Below are 16,616 nucleotides of genomic sequence, written 5' to 3'. Positions count from 1 at the left end.
AGAGGGGGGAGAGAGGGGGAGAGAGGTGAGATAAGGGAGAGCTACTGACACTAATTGGAGCAGAAGGAATTACAATTTTGAGAAGTTAAATGGCAAAAACGCAGATTTATTTTCTGCACGGCTGAAAAGTCAACCGTGGTCGTTTCTCGCCTGCTATTTTCTGAAAAGCTTTAAAGTGGTGAGATGTAGATCAAAACAGTGTGTGATCTGGTGAATAACTGTGTATACCATTTATATCTGGATGGCACAGGCGTTGCATGCAAACAGACTGAAACTAACAACATTGCTCAAGAAAATATTCAGCAGAAACACAGTCTTTAGAATATAGAAATGTGTTTAATGTGCTATTTAAAAATGGATAGATGTTGCTGTGTTTTGTCTGTGTATTTGTATACATATGATCATGCATTCTTTCCTTAGTGTGCATATGTGTGTATCAGCTTGTGTGTGTCCATAAATGTGTGTTGTGTATGGGTGTATGGGGGTATGTGTTTGTGTGGGTGTCAGTGTCAATGGACCGGTGTGTTTGTGCGTTTGGTGGTATACAGGTATGTGTGTCCCTGTGTCTCTGGGTGTCTCTGTGGTTGTCTTCTGTATCCTCTGAATAGCTGTAAAATTAAATGTTATGGAGTATTGTGTGCCGTCTAATCCTGTGTGCTGTAGCGCTGTCCTCTTCCTTTAAACTAATTAGTCATCCTTTGTCTCCTTGCAGGTGGTGGAGACCAACCTGGTGGCCTTTGACTGTCATTGGATCCTAATTAACGAGGTGGGTGCCATGGAAATTGATGGAATTCAATAAACGGCTTATTTCAAAGGATCCGATCAGAAAAAATAAATAGATGAATCCATGACCGCTAATTCCCCTTGTCTGTGAAATAACAATTCCCTTTATTTATTAATTGTGTCGCAACACTGTTTCCTGGGAATGACTCACCGAGTAATTCAATCCCATGGCGAATAGCCAGTACTGACTTTTTAATTATCTTTTGTCTTATCTTTTGCATGGAATTATATCCCTGTGCACTCTACCAAAAAAAACACTTTTTGGAAATGTGAAATTATAGCATACATAAGATATAACACTATGTGGGCCACTGAGAAATCCAGCATTGTCAGCGTTAATTGACTGCGTTATGCAAATGCTTTGTGTATACGAGTTAGTAGGGGCACGCTTATTATAGATCAAAACAATAGATCAATGGAGGGGAAAAGGGACCTCCACAGCTTCTAGAGTATGTCTTCGTAGCCTCCAGCAACCACCAGCATGTCACAGTAGGGGAGTTCCCTCTCTCTCACACACACACACCCAAACACACACAACACACACACACTGAATCACAGACTCACTCACACACACCGAAGAAAATGGTGTGTGTTTTTGTCCATCCATCTATTATCTATTATCCTTATATAATATAATAGATTATAATAAGCCATAATCAAAAAATGCTTGACATGTCCACTCGTTGCTGCTCTGAAGTTACCAAAGTGCCCTTGAGCCCAACGAGAATTGTGCCTTGTTAAATTCGAAAATGTTCAAAGGTGAAGACCTCCTTTTGTTCGTCATTTTGTGCTTTCTTTGTTTTTATATATTTATTAATCTCTCTTTCATGCCTCCTTTCATGGTCTCACCCTCTCTCTCTTTCGCCTTGTTTTCTGATGCACAATACCCTCATTCAGAGCCGCCGTTGACACCCGCTGCCAGTGTTACACCCCTGAAAAGCGGGAGAAATTATCAGCAGTGATACCGTGTTTCCTCCATCGTAGCTGAATTTTTACTCTCAAAAACCTAACATTTTATAAATACACAGGCCTGAGCACAAATTTACTTGGAACCTCTCAAAACCTTCACAGTAAACAGTGCATAAAACCCATTACAGAAATTGAAACATAGAATGAATATGCAAAGGATATTACAAAATGTATACAGGCAACATTTAGCAGTTAGCTACTCTCAAACTGTCCCCTAAACACTCTCGACACTCCTGACATTCCACCAACTCACCACGGTCAAGCCTACAAATTGTAAACATTAACAACGTACCTGAACAGGGGGAGAAATGATCACGAGAGTGATACAGTGTTTCCTCAATTGTAACTTTTTGTGAGGAAGATACCGAGATTTCCCCAGGTACTTGGACGGTGACAAAACAAATCGATCTCAGGCTCCCAGATCTAATCACTCTGACAATCGCACAGTAACAATTTCCGAATAATAATCACAGATTAACAATGACCCAACCATATAGTAAACAATATATCTAAGTTAATATAATTTTATAGCATGATTAAGTTATTTGATAATTTAATAATCAACTTGTCATACCAGTTAGCGTTCTACATGCGCTAGGACGGCTCGTTCCCCAAGTTAAAGGAAGTGGTGCTCCCCCCTCCCTCCCTCGCCCCCTCCCTCGCTCCCTCAGACTCCATAAAAATGGATGAGAGTCAACAGTATTTCTGACATTTGCACCATTTTCCACGCTGGATCTTTGGAGGGAATGAGCATTCCCCTATGTGAACAAGCTCTCTCTCTCTCTCTCCCCCTGTGGTTTATTATGGATGAACGGGTAACTGTACGGTTGTTGCAACTCTGCTTTATCTTCAGCCACCAGTCAGATATCCCCCACTGACACAGAGTTCACAGTTCATAATTGATCATCCTCCCTTCACCCATTTTCTCTGCTCTGCTCATACTGGGGAGGGAGGGGGGGGGGGCTGAACGAGGAGGGGTGGTAAGGAGGGGAGAGAGAGAGAGAGAGAGAGAGAGAGAGAGAGAGAGAGAGAGAGAGAGAGAGAGAGAGAGAGAGAGAGAGAGAGAGAGAGAGAGAGAGAGAGAGAGAGAGAGAGAGAGAGAGAGAGAGAGAGAGAGAGAGAGAGAGAGAGAGAGAGAGAGAGAGAGAGAGAGAGAAATGAGAAGGGGATGAGTGCTAATCAGGGCAGATTTGCAGGAAACTCTCTTTCTCTCTTGAGCTCTCTCTGTCGCTTTCTCTCTCTCTTGGGCTCTCTCCCTTATTTTGACTCTTTGGATCTGTCTCTATTTCTCTCTCTCCTGGGCTCTCTCTCTTTCCATCTTTCTCTTGGGGTCTCCCTTTTTCTCTCACTTGGGCGCTCTCTCTATTCCTTGGCACTCTCTCTTTCTGGTTTGGTGTCTCTGTCCCTCCCCCACATTTGGGGTAAGCTTTACTTATATGGAGCATGTGTTGTTGCGCAACACCCATGATTTCTCCCCAGGTAGGATTGACATCCATGCGTCTGGTTCCCACCTCTAACGTCCTGTCCAGCTTCATTCTGTAAGGAGTGCCTCACAAATGCATGAAGACACAGGACAGTATTGGTCTCATTATTATTGCATGTATTCAAACTCAATGTCTTGTAGGGGTCCTTTCAAGTTTTGATGCGTGTGGACTCAGATCAGATTCTGACGTGAAGGTGGTGTATCTGGAAAGGGGACTGAGTGCATAATACACTGATATCACAGCTTAACATTTGCCGTTGGAAACTTGCAGACAGTGAATCATTTTTAGCCCTGCATAATGTCCTACCGTGGGACCATTTCAAATGATGGTTATAACCAAAGCTATTAAAGCTTTCAAAGCATTAACTTCGCACTTTTAGCAGATACAACACATTTGGCACCAGTAGGGGTATGTGAAGGTCCTGCTAGCAGAGTCTATCGCCATTTTTCTGTAAGCCCCTTGCCATGTCCCCCTTGGCTTTCACAAGCCTACTTATTTAGTTTATGAGGCTGCAGTACAGCAGAACAGTATGTTTTACCAAGAAACTATGTCAGCATTATTTCTCCGTATTATCCAGCAACGTTTGTGTGTGTGTGTGTGTGTGTGTGTGTGTGTGTGTGTGTGTGTGTGTGTGTGTGTGTGTGTGTGTGTGTGTGTGTGTGTGTGTGTGTGTGTGTGTGTGTGTGTGTGTGTGCAAGCACACATTAGTCGTTATGTGTGTGTGTGTGTGTGTGTGTGTGTGTGTGTGTGCAAGCACACATTAGTCGTTATGTGTTTGTGTGTGTGTGTGTTTGTGTGCGCGTGATAAGAGCCTAATCTGATCAATATATGAAATGACCTCGCTAGCATAGTTCTATTTTTCTTAGTGTTCCCAGTGATGGTACATGGTGTCATTATGGTACGATTATGCAAGGCAGAGTTTACCGTCCTCCCTTGGTTCACATACAGACAAATTACAAGATGCAGTCCAATTAACCACAGGGATGTACTGAGATGATCAAAGCAACGGAGGCAGCAGGACAGCATTCTGGACTCCGGAAGGCAGGCAGGGTAACAGTCTATTATGTTTGTGCTGTTTTCTGCACAGACAGAACCTTTGAGCAGTGGAGAAACAGTGTCATCGCTGGCCTTTTCAGTGGTAAAGCAGACAATAACAGCTAAACATAATCACGCTGTTCTTTGATACGTATCCATGTGTCGATACAGCGAGTGTATACTCACCCTTTTTGGCTGTGCTTGTTATTCACATTATATTGTATGCAATAACATCACATTTAAAAGCAGCCTGAACACAAATCACGATTTAATCTTAATCTGTATAATGACAGCACCAGTGATAATCATTTTGTTTTGTTTAATTTTGTTTTATAACTATTTTGGTAACATTTGCATGAGTTTCAATCGAACTATAACCACATGATGAAATCAGATGAATCTTCATTGTCGTATAATCATCCAAGCAAATCAACTATTTAAATCAAATGGCGTCCTAATGTGAACTCACTTTGCTTCGTAATGAGCAGTGAATAAATTGATGGTGCTGTTCACTTCAATGTGTATCAGTTGTCTTTCTTTGTGAAAGAAACACAATTATTATCATTCATAGACCAACCATATGCACAATATATGACTATATGTCAATATATTAATAACTTAGCTATTGTCGTTCTCACATTCTCGCCCTCTCCACCTTTCATCGTTGCCTCTCTTTAACATCCCAGTGGCTTTCTCATTGCACTCTTTTTGCCTCTCTCACCCTGCCTTTTCTCTAGCTTTAAAAAAAAAAAGTAAACTTTGCCACTCAGTTTGAGGTCATTAATTCCGGCACCCTGACACTAATAGTGGCTGACATATGACAGAGTAAATGATGCCTCTTCAAAAACAAATTAAAATGTAGGCTCCCGGGTGACCTGCTGTCTGGGGCCTCCTGATGTACGGGGACACAGAGAGAGGGAGAGAGGGGGAGGGAGAGGGAGAGGGAGAGAGAAGCAAGGGCCAGGGGGTGCAAAATGTGAGAGATTAGGATGATTATTATCAACAATTAAGAAAAGGTTCGTAGAGGTGCTTTAAGGAAGTGGGGATTAAAGAGTTAAGTTAAGTTCTTTATTCATCCCTTTTTTAGGGGGAAATTCTTTCTCTGCTTTTGACCCATCCGGGTAGCCGGTGAAACACATACACACACAGAGGTCCACACACATGGGGGCACACCGGCACTACCGGAGCAGTGGGCTGCCGCGGTGCAGCGCCCGGGGAGCAGGTGAAGGTTTCAGATGCCTTGCTCAAGGGCACCTCATCTGTGGATTTTTTCAGGATTCGAACTGGCCACCCTCCAGTTACCAGTCCAACTCCTTCACCAGTATGCCACAGATGCCATACTGGTTTACAGTACAGAGATTATAGAGTGACCAGGGGAGATAGTCTTTTAAAGAAGTAAAAGTACATGTATTTAGTTATTTTGTTTTATTTGGTATTTGATGTATTATTGTGTTGTTCCTTTGAATTGGACCGATGGGAAACCTATGCTGTGCTGAGAATGTGAACGAGTAGGTATATGGGTGCAGAAGGGGTCAGAGAACGAATGAGATCATCTTCACCCGCATCTACAGATGGAGAGACGGAGAGAGCTGGTGTCCCTGAGGATAACTTGGAGGGAGGAGGAGAAGGAGGGGCTGCTTAAAAGGGACTAGGCAGAGCGATGACTTGCTCTGCTTTCATGCAGAACAGCGGTCTAAATAGGAGGATTTAGTGGTCTTACACATGGGAACACAGGGGAGATTATGAATACATTCGGTAGCCAAATTTGTCTTTCCCTGACCTAAAAACACACAACTGTGCAACCATGTAAGGTTCAAAGCTGCGGGTAACTTTGTGGAACGGTTCACATCATCATTGAGTCTGTGATGCCAAGGTTGTTGATATTCCAGTAGGATTTGATATTAATAGTCTGGTTTACAAATGTATTAAATGTTTCAATTTTGTATTGTTAAAGGCCCACTATTTTACCCACAGATGGGAGAGTGATTACTCATTACAGGCTGATTCAAATTCTGACCTGCCATCCATAGTGGGAGTGACCACCTGGATTTTCGGATGGATAGATAAGTCTACCAGTTGGTGTAGTCCACTAGGTAGGGTGGTAGATTGATCTATCTATCTAGCAAACATATTGAGTGGACCCTCCCACTTGTGATGTCACTATGTCACAGGCAGGGACAATTATGAAAGGGCTTCTAGTGGCAAATCACGCCTTTTGGTAAAATTGGGTCTCTTTAAAATCATAGCAAAGATGACTAGGTTAGCCATTCAGCAATCCAAGAACAGCACTGCAAACATATTGGCTTTTATCGACTACCAACACAATGTTAGTAACCCAACAGTGCATAGCGCAAAAAGTTCCTGATCCATGCTAAAGTCCCACTGTGGATGCCAAATACTTTTCCTCATCCTGACATATCACTGTCCTCAGTGGACGGTTATGAAAACATACCGTTTTTTGTTTGAACTCTTGCAGCCCAAATCCACCAACGGAACAAAAGCGTGTGTCAGCCAGTTCCTGCAACAAGCGGTAATATCTGAGCGCTCCCGTCTGACATGTGCTGAAATGCACTGAAAGGTTGTCAGTAAGAGGCCTGTGGGGTAACTCACTGGTGACACAGCTTGCACTAGAAAGGAGTTCATATTGCTGGTATGGCTTCAATATCGAACCTCAGATCCCCTCCAGGGCCGTGATCGTCAGCCTGGGTATGTCGATGTATAAGAGTGTCTGTGTGCGTGTGTGTGCGTGTGTGTGTGTGTGGGTGTGGGTGTGTATGTGTATGTGTGTGGTAGAGAACACAGACCATGGAAGTCACACAAGGTGACACGTCTGTGGTTTAATTCGCCCTCTGTCAGACAGAGAGCGGATGAAACGAGGAATGATACAAGGAGGAGGAGCGAGATAGGAAAAATAACTTCTCGTTATTCTCTCAAGGATCCCATGCTCGTCTGCATTATGCATATGTGTGCATGTGTATGTGTGTGTGTGTGTGCATATGCGTGTGTGTACTTTTGTTTCTGGGGAGGGGAGGGAATCCTTCTTGGCAATATTTCTTTCTGTGTGCCCTTGACCGCCTGTTGTGAATCTTAATTCTGTTTTTGGCCCACTGTTTCAGGCCTTTTGAGCAGTTTTCGACCCTGTAAGCTTTTTGAGCTTTCAATCCTCTTCAGGCATTTTTATCATGGTACTTCTTTCGTTTTATGAGGACCTCTGCAGGGGCATGTTGCCCTGGCGTGAAGATATGCCATGCTGTATGTTTACAATTTGGGATTTTTATGGAGATGTTTATAGTTCTTTGAAGTCAATTTGCCGCCTTCTGAAGGTTCAAATTGAAATTCCACTGGTGCACGATAAAAAAAACTATTCCAAATATCTTTTTCATGTTTCAACCCCAGTGTGCACACAAAGTTACTAGCGTCTTTCTCTTATTTGAAAATATTAATGTCCAGGTCTGTGGGTTGCAGTATGATGTGACTTCTGAGCGGCTCTCTATACCTCTTTTCCGTTATCCTCTGACTTATCTTTACATTTCACACCGCTCTACCCCCAATGCACCAGTGCAGCATCACATGAGAACTGACATCATGTATCCTCCCTTTAAATGGAGAAATATTTTTTTCTCCATTCTTTTAGACAACTGTATTGACTTGTAATTATCCGTAAAGCCTGCTAGAGTATATCAAATAAACAGTAGATTGATTTGATATGGATTTACTCTGAAAAAGTGTTCACGGCACATTACAGCAGGTACATTCATATTTCATCTGTTCAGAAAGATTTAGGCATGTCTATCAACATGTCATTGTTATTCTGTGTTGTAACATTGGATATACGTATGTTATTCTGTAGGGGCTGTTCTGGCAAAATTACAGGAAAATGACATCACTCAAACACAAACACACACACACACACACACACACAAACACACACACACACACACACACACACACACACACACACACACACACACACACACACACACACACACACACACACACACACACACACACACACTCATACCCACACACTGCCAGTGTCCCAAATGCAGGTATAAGCAATGGATATCAAGGGGCATCTGAATGGGAAGCAGTGTTACAATCACCAAAGACAATAAATGTCAGCTCTCATCTCATCCCCACATGACCCTCTGGAGAGAGAGGGAGAAAGAGAGATTGTGGTAGAGAAAGGGAAGCAGAGTTTGAGAGATGGAGGTAGAGAAGCTGAGTTTGATACAGAGAGGGAGAGAGAGAGGTAGAGAAGCAGAGTTTGAGAGAGTGTAATAGATGGATAGAGGATAGATAATAATAATAATAAAAATAATATATAACGCACTTTACATCAACTCAATGACCTCAAAGTGCTACAATGCACATTAGGGATGGGCAAAATGATTCTTTTCCGGGAACTAGTTCTTTCAGTTCAGTTAACTATAACGATTCGTTTATTTGATTCGTTCGTTTTGATTCGTTCGTTACGCCAGATTACATCTTAAAAAAATAAATAATAAAAAAACTTTTTTTTATATATATTTTTTTTTTTAATTGGTCGTGGGCCCGGATAGGACAGTCAAGACCACAGTCCGCCGTTTGGAGATGCCTGCTATATAGTATGTCGAACGTCCCACCAATATTTATACCACTTGCTTACTCTCTATATTTCATTCATGGTTTTACATTTATAATTTTATTTTACTTTACATTTAATTCTTCATTGTTCAGGCATTACAGAACTTGCATGGTCATAAATAAAAAATACGAACTGCAGTTTAATTTCTTTGTTTGTTCTTAAATTGACGTAGAATGGAGCAAAGACTCCTGGGATTGGGAAATGCGTTTATCCAATAAACAGATGGAGGTCAAGTCTATTTTCGAAAAAATGTAGGGGGATATATGAGTCGAATGGTATGACCCAAGATACGTTAGACAGAGAAAGCGCGCATATTCGACGGTACCGCCTTGTCATTGGTTTACCCAGGTGCCATTCCAACACCATTGCTACCTCTCATTGGCTGAATCTTTGAGAAAGTTGTAGACTCAATCAATGGAAGTCGCGGGGAGACGGAGCTCTGTTCGTTTGTATATTTTATTTACGTGACCATATGTTTGGTTTATGTTAAAAAAAAAGAATCAAAGAACCAGTTCTTCTTGTTTTGGGGAACCAGTTCTTGTCGTTCACGTTCAGGATTCGTTCGTTGTAACGAATCAGTCGCGAACGACACATCCCTAATGCACATGTAAAAGGATAAAAACAACATAAAGTACTTTAAAAATGGATTAAAAAGAAAAAGAAAAAAACACAGAAAAAAACATTCAAACATTTAAGATAACAGCTTTAAAACCATCTTTTCTAAAAAGATGGTTTTTCAGGCCTTTTTTTTAAAGAATCAACAGTCTGTGGGTCCCTTAAATGGTCATAGAGAGCATTCCACAGACTGGGTGCAGCTGAGAAGAAGGCGCGGTCGCCCATAGTTCGGAGCCTTGTACTCAGAAGCTGGAGGAGGTTGGCCTGTCCAGAGCGGAGATGGCGTGAGGAGGAATGGGGGGTGATGATTTCTTTGAGGTATAGGGGGGCAGTGCCATGGAGGCACTGGTGGGACAAAAGGGAAACCTTTTGAAACCTTGAATTCGATCCTGTACTGGACAGGAAGCCAGTGGAGGGATTTGAGGATGGGTGTGATGTGGTGGTACTTCCGCACCCCCATCAGGATCCTGGCGGCACAATTCTGGATGTACTGCAGCTGCTGGATGTTCTTGCTTGGGATCCTGATGAGGTGTGCGTTGCAGTAGTCCAGCCTGGAGGAGACAAAGGCGTGGACAAGTTTTTCGGCATCGGGGAGAGTTAGTTTGGGGTGGAGTTCTGCAATGTTCCTGAGGTGGAAGAAGGAGGTTTTGCAAAGAAGTTGAATGCAGGTGAGGGTCCATTCTGACACCGAGGTTAGTGACTGAGGATGAGAGCTGTATAACGTGGCTTGAGAATCTATCCGTTTTTGAGCTATTGAGTTGCAGGAAGTGAGCCACCTTCCTCGCCTTTATCTCCTCAAGGCAGATGGAAAGTGTGGATAGGGCTGCAGAGGGGCATGGGTTTGTTTTGATGTAGAGTTGGGTGTCATCAGCGTAGCAGTGGAAAAATATTCCATGCCGTCTGATGACACGACCAAGGGGGAGCGTGTATAGCATGAAGAGGGTGGGGCCAAGGACTGATCCTTGAGGGCACCACAAGTGACAGAGTGCGTGTCCAATTTAGCACCACCCATGGATACATACTCTGTTCTGTCTGAGAGATATGAAGTAAACCAAGCCAGGGTAGTGTCAGAGAGTCCAATCGAGTAGTGAAGGCGGCGTAGAAGGATGTGATGGTCCATGGTGTCAAATGCTGCGGTGAAGTCGAGAAGAATGGGAAGTAATGGAAGGCCAGCATCAGCAGTCATCCGCAGGTCATTGGTGACCCTGACCAGGGCAGTTTCCGAACTGTGGCCAGAGCAGAAACCAGACTGGAACTTCTCATTAAGACTGTTTTTTATGAGGTGGTTGTGGAGTTGGGCAGAAACTACCTTTTCCAACACCTTTGATAGGAAAGGGAGGTTGGAGATGGGGCAGTAGTTGGCAGTAACTTCGGGGTCAAAGCTGGGCTTTTTGAATAGTGGCTTGATGACAATAGTTTTCAGAGACGTGGGGACATGGCCGGACCGGAGGGACTGAGAGCAGAGAGAGCGGGGGGGCTGGTGAGAGGGGAGGGCAGGGAGGCAGGGGGGCTGGAGAGAGGGGGGAGCGGAGGGGCGGGGGGGCTGGAGAGAAGGGAGCGGATGTTGTCCACTTTCAATTTGAAAAAGGAGATGAAGCTGTTGCACCGCTCCTGCGTGTTGTCTGAGTGTAGGGGGGTCTGAGGTTTGAGACGATTTACGGTTGAGAAAAGCTGCTTGGAGTTACCAGGGCTATGTTGATTATGTGGGAGTAGAACCGGGGCCGTGTGTCACTAAGGCACTTGCTGTAGGCCTTCTGATGTTCCCGGTAGGCTAGTTTCTGAACAGCAAGCCCTGAGTCCATAAAAGGCCGTTCAAGGTTCTCTTCAGTAGTCGTAGCTCACTGGTGTACCAGGGGGCTGAGCATGTGAAGGTACTGGTTCTGGGCTTGACTGGGGAATGGCGGTCCAGGAGGGTGCTGAGTGATGAATTGTAGAGATCCACAGATTCAGTGACTGAAGGGGGGTTGGCAGCGGAGAGATGGAGGTGGTCAGTAGTCATGGTGACTGGATTGATGTTTTTAAGGTTCCTGACACTGATTTGTCTGTTGGGCTTATTGAGGTGGGACAGGGTGGGTAGCTCCATGAGATGGCCTTAAGGTCGGACACGAACCACGAAATATCGAAAAGATGTAGAGGTAGAGAAGCAGAGTTTGAGAGAGAGGGAGTAAGAGTGCTAGAAATAGAGAGGAATAGAGAGCAAAGGAGAGAGTGTGTCCTCCGGCTAAAATTAGCCATGAATCCTCCCACAAGCGTTCAAGGACACACGGGCTGGATACTAAATGAGCCTATCATGCACACACACACGCACGCACGCACGCACACGCACACACGCACACACACAGTGTTGGGAAAGTTCACTTTCTACGTGAACTAGTTCAAAGTTCAGTTCACAAATTTTCACAATTCAAAAATTTGAACTAAGTTCACAGTTCAAAGATGAACTAGTTCATAGTTCTGTTTTTCAATATGTTGCTGTGAGCTATTATTTTTTTTCCGGTATTTTTAACATTGAGCCCCCTTTCTGGTTTGTCTAGGATGAAATAGAGTGGTTGAATCAAGTATCGTAGCAAAATACAGTTTCTATTGTGTTTTATTGCACATTTAGCGCATTTTGTAAACCCCATTGATTTATTTTGGAAGACTCATTGCTCGTTGGCGGGAAACGGAAAGGGGGGGGGTGTTCACGTTTGGTTATAGCCTTTTCGCTTGGTTCTAGCCCTACTGTTGGGACGGAGAACCGAGCGAAAAGACTACAACCAACATAAACAGCCTCCCGTTCCGTTTCCGGCCAACAAGCACAGACACCAGAATAAACGAGTTCACAGTAACGTTCATCATGCAGTAGTACAGCACGTACCGTTCACGTTCGCCCAAAATATGAACGAGTTCATGAACTATCGTTCAATGAACGCGTTCAGGCACAACATTGCACACACACACACACACACACACACACACACACACACACACACACACACACACACACACACACACACACACACACACCTACATAATTATGTTCTCATATGTTTCTCTTCCCTTTCTGTCCATCTTCCTTTCGTAATTAGTACGAGCCGGTTTTGGAGAAGATTATAGTGATGTCATGGGACAGTGGTATATTAGTGGCTAAAGTGGCGGAATACAAAAGGTCTATGAGGCAGCATTAATTCATCTTCACTCTGGGTAGGGTCAATGTGCACACCCTGTGTACGCACCCTTCAGTAAGATCCCTAACCCAGACCTGGACAACCATTCAATATACCTGTGTTCACCGTAGGTTGTTTTGCACAAAATCAAAGTGCAAAATCACTAATTAGTAATCTGAGAATGATTGTCCTACAAACCACTGTATCTATGGAAAAAACGGATTCCTCTTTTTTTGTTGCCCCCTTTTACCCCACACCTCCTTTGACATCTCCCCTCCTTCCTTTAGGAGATCTCTGATTACGACCTGCAAGACCTGGTGATGAAGTCCATCGGTCGGCTGACGGTGATCCGGCAGACGTTCCCCATGCCCCCCAATGCCACCCAGCGCTGCGTCAAACACAACCACCGCATCAACGGGGCGCTCTGCGACCCCAAGAACGCCAAGTCCCAGCAGCTAGAGGTGAGCACGGAGGAGACAGACGCGTAGCACGATTTGAATTGAAACGTTAATAACACTTCAAATGTAAGGGCTTTCATCAAGTGGGCCACAGGCTGAATCATCATTGTGTGTTTTTCCTCCTTCCGGATAGATGGTGATTTAACTGATATTTATTTACAAGAAAGCGTTTGAAGATCTTCATGAGTGCGACTTTAGCGCTATCTGTTGCTTCCTATAGAATGTACAAACAGCACAATAGCAATAATGTATCATCAGGAATAGTTTGAAATAATAATAATAATAATACATTTAATTTAGAGGCGCCTTTCAAGACACCCAAGGTCAAATTGGTTGCATTAAGTGGTTGTTCCCCGCCTTGTTGAAACAACCAACGATTTGATGTGCCGGGGCAATTGCTAACAGGTTGCAGTGATAAAATACAAGGATATAATGCTAGAAGCACAAGGGAGACAGACGCAAAATTATTATTTTGATTTTTTACATCTAAAAAGACGGCAGTAAAAAGACATAACAGCCCGACTACTTTCACTACTTCAGTTCTCTTTTGGGTCGTGCTATAAATATCAATCGAAATTTTGGCTCTTTGTGCCTCGGGCTAAAGTGAAGCATCGAAAAAGGCAGACCTCAACTATATGTGTAGCACAAACAGGAGACAAGTCTCGATAGGTGTTTGTGGTGTTTGTTGATAAAAGTAAGGGAAAATCCACAAGTATCCCTCCGACAAAATCAACCGTCCAGGGCCCTCATTCAAGTAAAAAAAAGTGGATGTTGATTGCTTAAAGGGAAACTTCACCCATTTCCACTAAGCTTTGTATCATTAGAAACCCATTCATATTTTTCATTCCCTCATTTTCCCCTGAGACGGGAGAGATCTGTATTGGGACCAACTGACGTTACAGACCTATTACAGTTCATTGCCAGTGGGTGGGACTTAGGGGTGTATGGTAAAAACGGTATCGAGAGTATGCGGGTGTGAATTTTTGCTACGGTACAGATTTTGACGTTACAGTGTGACCGGTAGATCACACGAGCGCTAAAGAAGCAATGAAGTAGTACCAGAGACACAGTCATTTATTCATGATATCATCCGAGACACAGCTTATGACCGTATTCTATAAGATATTCTAGAACACTCCGAGAGCTCCTGCGGGAGACCTGGAGCTCTATATCTAAATGATAAAATATAATATGTATAGACATCTATGATATATAATTTCACGGCCTTAAGCTGTGTGCGCCTCTGGATGATGTTATGAATAAACGACTGCGTCGGGTTCTCCGATGTCTCTGGTCCTTCCACATCAATCTGAAGTTGCGGTTCAATCTGGACTTCACAGAGTCAAAGCCAACGTTTCTTCCCCCAATTCCTTCTCCACCATGGCTGAGAATCAATACACAGGTCTTAATTTGCAAAACCGCACCCGACCGTACCTGCGAATTACATTCCGCACTCGACAGACCCGCTATAAATTGATACCGACGACCGACCCGCACCCAAAGGAAAATTAGACACATTAGATGGAACGCTGGGAAACTACAGTATCTGTGGTTTGGCGTGGTTCTTTGGATTGCTGTGCAAAAAAAGCACATTATCCACTGTGGACGGTTTTAGTTGACAGATTATGGCCGTGAAATCATATTATATATTATATTATATTATATTACATTATATTATATTATATAGATACCTACGGTGGCGCTGAGCATTCACAAAATAAAAAAAAGTTTCACATCTAACGTAGCCGTTAGCACACTCAGGATCTCGTAATTACGAGATAATATCTCGTAATTACGAGATAAGGATCTCGTAATTACGAGAAAAGATCTCGTAATTACGAGATACGGATCTCGTAATTATGAGATAAGGATCTCGTAATTACGAGATAAAATATCATATTTACGACATAAGGATCTCGTTTACGAGAAAAGGATCACGCCTCTCATTCATCAATAACGTTGCTGGCTAGCTGCAGGCCGGCAAAGATGACGCTATCCGACGCTATCGTATTTAATCTCGTAATTACGAGATCCTTATCTCATAATTACAAGATATTTTCTCGTAATTACGAGATCTTTTCTCGTAATTACGAGATATTATCTCGTAATTACGAGATCCTGAGTGTGCTAACGGCTACATTAGCTGTGAAACTTTTTTTTATTTGGTGAATGCTCAGCGCCACCGTAGATACCTACATATTATATAATATTATATTATTGAGATGTAGAGCTCCGGAATTCCGCAAACGGCAACAATTACTTCCCTTGCTCGTCTCATGCTGCAGGGACAGCATGAGAGTTGTCTCATGCTGTCTTTTCTGACTTTTCTCAGTCAAGAAGGCACCAAATTAGAAATGTATGTTACTATTCGACTAAATATATGACCTGCTTTCAATACAGATTCATGTCTCCACCAGTGGAATTCTCCTTTAATGCATGCTTTAAAATGATCTTAAATACTTTGCGTTTTGCTTTTTATATCGCTATTCTACCACTAGATTATTTTTGAATGCTTGTATGAGTACATTTTGGTTAATTACATACTTTGCCTTATGCATAAATCTGTGCGTAAGTAAGGTTAATAAATTAGGCCCCTGGTATTTTCGAGATAGCTTACTTTGGTGCGAGCAGTTCAATCTTTGAATCCTTCCACAGTACTCTGAGTTTGAAATGTACGTTTTTTGTGGATAAGACAAGGTAGCCTAAGATCGCTAACCTGAAACTGTAACCCAATGCTACGACTGGCACTCATTTCGCCCCATTCTTTGGTTTGGGAATAGAGAACTTTCTGATTATGCAAGGCTTGTTGATTTGATTTGTCGCCACAGTCATGCCTCTCAGGCTTTTTAGACAAAACATGATAATTTGTTTAAGAGAAATTAGTCCCACCCTGAGTGCATTCATCTGAGACCACATATTTTGAGTGAAAACATACAAAAAAAAGAGAATAAATAAATAGATAAACGCATTGCCCTGGTTTCCATGTTTGACACTGTATTTTTCTTTTTCATTTATTTATTAATTTTTTGATGCGTTCCCCCCCCCACCCCCGCCCCAGGGATCGTATGTATACAATTATCTTTTTTTTCACTCGCTTTTGTACGTGCATCACATCGCTGCCATCAGAGGCAGCGGAGAGGCAATAACACAAGATTTATTTTTTATTTATCTGTCAAGATGAAATAGAAAATTGAATTAATGCATTGTTGATTTATGTCGACGCTCACCACCCTAGAGGAAGAAATTTTGTGAAAGAATTATGAATGCTCAACATTCAGTTGACATGGACAGTTTATTTTCTATGGATTTATGTCAATGTTAATTAACTATTCATATATAATTTTCTGAAACTACTTATTTAATTTCACTGTAGGGGACTGATTCGATTATGAGTGAGAAAGCAATGGGAAAGGAGGGGAAACTCTAATTTATATTTTCATTGAAAGGGAGAGAGAATAAGAGAGCGAGAGAGAGGGATTGCATCATGGTCAGAAAGTGA

The 16,616-nt window shown here is 42.8% G+C and overlaps 1 protein-coding gene across 2 annotated transcripts in view; it reads left to right on the top strand.

The window, feature by feature from the left end:
* The window catches only part of grid2 (glutamate receptor, ionotropic, delta 2), a 376,215-nt gene that overhangs the window by 263,848 nt on the left and 95,751 nt on the right, over window positions 1–16,616 (top strand). For both annotated transcript variants that reach the window (XM_030358523.1, XM_030358524.1), the window contains exons 5-6: window positions 713–766; window positions 12,947–13,120. In XM_030358523.1, the coding sequence (XP_030214383.1) occupies window positions 713–766; window positions 12,947–13,120 (228 nt within the window). The remainder of the gene's footprint in view (window positions 1–712; window positions 767–12,946; window positions 13,121–16,616) is intronic.

Source organism: Gadus morhua, chromosome 6 (assembly GCF_902167405.1).
Source record: "Gadus morhua chromosome 6, gadMor3.0, whole genome shotgun sequence".
Taxonomy (NCBI): Eukaryota; Metazoa; Chordata; class Actinopteri; order Gadiformes; family Gadidae; genus Gadus; species Gadus morhua.
Note: the sequence above shows the minus strand (reverse complement) of the source record. Positions and strands in the feature narration are given on the sequence as shown.